Raw genomic sequence first — 6000 nt, forward strand, 5'->3', positions numbered from 1 at the left:
ACTTAACTGATATGAGTCAAACCAGTTTATGCAATGTCTGTCCCGGACCCCTTCCTGGTTTAAATTAAACCAGACTCCCCCAGCATCCTGGCATGCTCTAGGCTGGGCGGGGCTCTCTGCTCCACAGCAGAGCTGGCCCCTCCCCTCTGCTTCCTGGCTGGAGCTCTGCAGAAACTGCAGACTTCCCCCTGCTCCTCCCCTTCCCTCCTCACTCCCTGCTCAGCAAGGATCCCTGACCTGTCTGCCTTGCACAGACACCATGCTGGCTATGGTCTGTGCTGTGGCAGATGGGACACAGGCAGAATCAACAGGTAGCTGGTCCTTCTGTGTTCTTAATGGGGTGATAAATACTAAGTTATCAATTCCCTGCTGGGCTGGTCAGAAGTGGGGGGAACCCCTCCATAATCAGATTCGTGCCAGGGCCTGGCCATGCCCCCCGCTCAGCTCAGCATAGTAGAAGGGAAGGGAGGGCTGCTCTAGCAGCCCCCAGCTTCTAGCCTAAGCCACTGCAGGCATGTGCCTGCATTTCTGGAATGTCTCTGCAGTTACAAACTGATTCAGCCTAGCCAGGTTAGACTAACATGCAAAGATCAAATCAGTTCAGGCTCAGACTTTTTGAATGTCTGTCCCTAGCCCAGAAGTCCAGTGTACATAAACCATTTTCAAAATGGCCAAAATGGTTTAAGATAAACTTGGGTGAATGTAGTTTCAGTTTGACTGATTTAGGTAAAATCAGTTTTTATTGAACTTCTGTCCTAAATCCCCTTCAGAATTTACAGTCCCGTCCCCCCCCCCCCAACCCAGGATGCTTTGCACCCCCTCTGCAGCCTCCTCCCAGCAGGGTGGGTGGGCTAGTCTTGACTCAAGCTGTCTGCTCCAGCTGAGCAGGAAGGTGTGCTCTAGTGCTTCCTCATCTCTCTTCCTCCCCCCCCCCTTCTGGGCTAGGCCACTGCAGGCATGTGGCTGCATTTCCAGAATCAAGGGAAAGTGTGTTCACTTGCTTATTAGTTCAATCTACACAGCATAGACTAACCTGTAAAGATTGAATTGATTCAGCCTTCGGCTTTTTGACTGTCTATAGTTAGCCTAGGAGAAATAGGCAATGCTTTGGAGTCACTGATAGTGAGAATGAACATACGGACAAACACCTGAAGGAGGAAGAGAAGTTACAGCAGCTGGTATTCTTGAAAATGTGTTGTCCCCATGCACATATTCCACTTCCTGCCCTACTTCCCATCTTTCTCAGGGTCTTGAAACTCTGAGATTTGTGGTCCAAATGAAACTAAGAAGTAGGAAGTGTGTTTTGCCCTTTATGCCTGTATAGTACACAGGGTGCATGCATACTATATCAATGTTGCAAAAAGTGTCCACCCTGTGTGCTTGAGGCACGTGCACACAGAGTGGGAGTATACCTGTGGACAACACATGTTGAAGAATCTCAAAAAATTCCAGTTAGTGGTAAGAAACTACTTTCCCTCCCTCTCTATGGTTCTCCATACTACTTTGCCCCAATCTCACACCCTTCCCAGTAAGTGCTCAGTTGAGTATTCAGTCAGTTAATTTAGTTTCCTTTAAAAATGCTACGTATGAATTATTTGCTGTACTGGAGTTGCATTTCTCCAAAATAAAAATTCCTTCTGGCAGAGATTAATTTTAGCAATGTGCCAACAGAATTTTTTTTTTTTTTAAATAAAGATTTCAGCCAAGGCTGGGATTTCTTCTGACATTGATTTAAGTGTAGGCTAGGTCCACTTGCCAGAACCAGGCCCAGCTCATGTGGCTAAACTCACTTGGGTATTTGGTTCAGCTATGTGCACTGTCATCTGTTTGGCACATACTTATGCAAACAGCTAAATTATTTTTTAACTCTAATGGCTTCTCTAAAGGGGTGAGTGGGGGCTTAGGGGATCATAGTATAAAATGATGAGAGACTGAGATCCTTTGAAGCAGAATCATAGCCTGGGGTTAGATGCTCAAGTCCAAACAAAAAGTAAATAAAAATACTGCATCTTTTATGTAGTATGGCATCTTGGAATACTATTCCCTGGCCATGGTGAAATATTTTAAATCAAGCGGAGCGCAAATAGCTGTATGTGCTCAGGCTTCTGTCTGAGATGGTAGCTCAGACAGGGAGGGAGGGAGCCAAACTTTTTTCTGAAATGGAAGTCATTGATGCTTGTTAATACGTTGTATATTATTATCTTAAATTTCTATTCATATATTCCAGCACTGCATAATGAGTTCATTTTATAAATCCCCAAGTAAATATCATTATTTAAACCAGTTTATCTCTTAACCCAAACTTAAACTGGTTTTCTTGCCACTAATAGAAAAGTGTATGTTTTGGTTATACTTCCTGTTATATCAGTAAATATAGATTGTTTTACAAGTTATCTATTTTAGACTGATTAACATCTTAGATGGCTTTTATCTCAAATATAGGTAGAAGCTCCATTCATACCAAAGTGCAGAGGCCCAGGAGATACCAGCAACTTTGATGACTATGAAGAAGAAGATATTCGTGTGTCTCTAACAGAGAAATGTGCAAAAGAATTTGCAGATTTTTAGTACGTGTAAGAGGACAAGATGACATCAGGGCTCACATTGGGATCTTTGCACTCTGTTAACTGATGAGGTGGAGCTGAGACCATCATATGTCAAAACAGTTACCTAGTTACTTCATTCCACAAAGCTGACTGAGGTCTTTATTGCCATCTTCCATGTGTGCAGTTTGCACCAACCCTTATAACTAGGCACAATTAAATAAGCACTGTTTGTGCTGTAACACACAATACTAGACCACTTTCCTACTTACCTTTTGTTTCTGTTGTTCCTTTGTTTCTGTGTATTGTTCATTTCCCCCCTTCTAAAACAAAGTAGTTTTTTACCCACGAATGCTCCATTTTATTTTGAATAATGTATTATTTGTGCGAGTGAAATGGAAGGTGTTGCAGCTAGTGTGATTTAGACTGAAGTGAAAGATAAGTGTTGCTTCTAGTCTGTGCCAGCAAATATTTCATGTCTGTCTTGTGTCTGAGGCTACAGTTTATAATAACTTTCTTGGTAGCTCAGACTAAATCTAAGCCAGCATTTTTAGCATTTTTGAAGGTAGTATTTATCGCCATATAAATGTATGCTAAATTAACTTAAAAACCCTTCTTCCTGGAGACTGACCAAATTTAGGTGGAATCAGTTGGACAGCTTAAGTAGGGGACAGTAGCTAGACCCCGTGCCTTGGTTTTCTACATACTTGCAGTTCTCTTCACTGGCTCCTTCCTTTGTGTTCCCCACCTGGGCAGTAAATAAATATGCCATAACCAGACTGTGCCATGGGAAGCACACAGTCTCTTGAGCAGGAGCAGTTCTACTTGGTCTGGGCTTTGGACCATATTCAATCAAGTAAATTGCCAGCATTTCAGTTGGTAGGTGTTAAATGGATTGTAGCACCATAAATCCTAAATTCTTAAAGGAAGTTTTGGTCAGTATTGTAACAGCATATGACTAATCTTTTAAAAATGCCAATGTTGGGGCTCCTAAAGTATTACTTGTTTCAAACCTTTTTAATTTTAAAAAAGGCATCAATTTAAAAAAAAAACATAAAAAATTGCTCTGCTATTAGCTGTAAGAAGAGACATGGGTTAACAAATGCATTTAATGTAATGGATATATTGCTAGATGAACAAGATTATCTTTTGGTTAGCTGTTTAAGATTAAAGGTTATTGCCAAGTTTTTATTCTGGTATACTATATTAGTAAACCGAGGATGGAGTACTGCTGTGATTATTTTGCTTTTACAGTGCTTCGTTCATGTGAAAAAGAGACAAAGTTAAAAACTGCCACAGTTTTTAGTTATGTTGTGTCTTCATTTCTAGTCTACTTTCTTTCAATAAAATGGAATGTACGGTCACACAGATAAGTATTTGGCTTAATTATGTTTGTATACTCTCACCAACTGACTTAAAAGATATTGCTACCATGTGTTAGCTTTCAGCACTTTTACACATTTATTTCAGTGTTTGTTAATAATCAGTGACTCAGCACTTTTTTTTTTTTTTCTTTTAAATTTATCCATACCAGTTTTATTTGTACACTTGATTCTGGCTATCCCAGTGACCTGTCTTAAAACAGCACATCTAAATGGTTTAAAATAAACTAGGCTCATATTTTATGATCAATTTGTGTGCATATACAAGGATGAATTGTTTTTATTAAAGGTGAGCTATATTGATGCATAGCCATTGTATTTCTTTAAATGTCAGATAAACTACTGACACTGTTTCCTTTTAATCTGTATGACACTCCTTTAAAAAAAAAAAAAAAAAAGAAGAAGCCTTTTTAGATATTTTACAAGCTAGTTTGAAATGTACCATCCAACATTCTGTATGTTTAGGTTGTCAAGCATCTTTGCACAATGCCATTAGGAGGCTGTCACTGATCGCAGTCTTTGTCCACCCATATTTACATACGTGCAAGAAAGTATAAAAGACTTTGCTGTAGCAAATTTTATGTAACAAAAAGATATATCATCACGTTAATAAATTTAAAAAATTCTTTGTATGAAAACGTTAAAATCTTTTGTATTTCATTTAGACTGAGGACATGTTGTTGTATGCTAGCTGTACGCGATAAATTCTACAGTAACTTTGTTGTCGTTTATGAACTTTAAAAGATTTTAATAAATGCTGGAGATCACAATTTAGTTCTGTTATGATTTTAATTTTCAGTCATTACATTTATAATTATAAAAAAGTTTCCAAGATTTTTCTGTTCTGTAAAAAATAAAAAAAATTAAAAAAAAAATTAAAAAGTGATAATTCACTTTGAGGTGTATAGTGAGACAGAAGAATCTAGGAGACCAATTCAAACATGTCTGTTTGTTGTTGGAAATAAACTCCATCTGAGCATAAGTTGAAAAGGCCTCCTATTTCCATGTGTTTTTTAAATTTTATCAAAAGCCTGTTAGGTATGAAAAGTAAAATAAATTTCTAGCATGGCATAATAGACTTCAGTAAGAAAATGAGATTTTACTTTGGAAAGGGAGGAGGAGGAGGTTACAGTTTCCATGGCATTAGTGAGTACACTTGATGATGTGAATATTTATAAAACCTTCTCATTTAAATACAATCATAAAAAATATAGCCACAAGAATATCATGTTACTTGTATTTAATTTCAAAAATCTTTTTCACGGTATGAAAAAAAAATTGTATATCTATGACAGTAGAGGCTTGTTAATTTTACACAATTGAGGAATTAAGTGTTGAACTATATGATATATTTTAACTGTACTCTAGTTGTATGTAACTTTCATTTCAAACATAAAGGATTGTATCTCATTAAGTAAATTGCTTTTCTATTCTCTTGTCAGTTGCATTAAAACCCTTATTTTTAAATCCTTTAAGTATTTTACCAATCTTTTGCAAATAATTAGATGTTTTTAAGTGCTGCAATAGTGTGCAATATAGTAAAAAATTTATATACAAAAGTGCAAATTAAATTATGTACAACACTGCATGAAATATTGTGCTGCTTCTTCTTGAACCAGAACATTGAATAATTCACTGTATATCGCCATACACCTAGTAAATTTAATTTTAATAAGCCCATTAAAAAGGAAAGCTCTGAAATACAGTAGTGCTCATATTAAGTTAGGGCCCTTAAATTGTGCAATAAGTTGTTTGGCTTGGACAGCAAGGGTATTAAAGGCATAGTTAAAAGACAAAGAATTGGACCTTTTAAACAAAAATAATAATCTGGCCATTAAATGCAAATAACTTTTCATCTTTATCTTCTCACATGGATACTTTATCTCTGTTAAAAATAACTGTCCATCTTGATATGATCTTTGCACCCCAACTGTACAAACTGTGAGTTTGCTTCTCCGACCATGAAACAATTCACAGGAGTAAAAGCTGTCAGGCCAGCAGTTATCTACCTGCAGGGCTTACTGCAAGTGATCTTCAAGAAATACACTGTTGCCTATTTCTTAATACTTCTTTTT

At 37.3% G+C, this 6000-nt stretch overlaps 1 protein-coding gene across 4 annotated transcripts in view; it reads left to right on the forward strand.

Annotated features, from left to right (window-relative positions):
• PRKACB (protein kinase cAMP-activated catalytic subunit beta) overlaps positions 1-5392 on the forward strand; it is a 121585-nt gene extending 116193 nt beyond the window's left edge. For all 4 annotated transcript variants that reach the window (XM_059727995.1, XM_006259041.4, XM_019489106.2 and 1 more), the window contains exon 10: positions 2443-5392. In XM_059727995.1, coding sequence (XP_059583978.1) covers positions 2443-2568 — 126 coding nt within the window. In that variant the 3' untranslated portion in view covers positions 2569-5392. The remainder of the gene's footprint in view (positions 1-2442) is intronic.
• The last annotated feature ends 608 nt before the right edge of the window (positions 5393-6000 follow it).

Source organism: Alligator mississippiensis, chromosome 5, assembly GCF_030867095.1.
Source record: "Alligator mississippiensis isolate rAllMis1 chromosome 5, rAllMis1, whole genome shotgun sequence".
NCBI lineage: Eukaryota > Metazoa > Chordata > Crocodylia > Alligatoridae > Alligator > Alligator mississippiensis.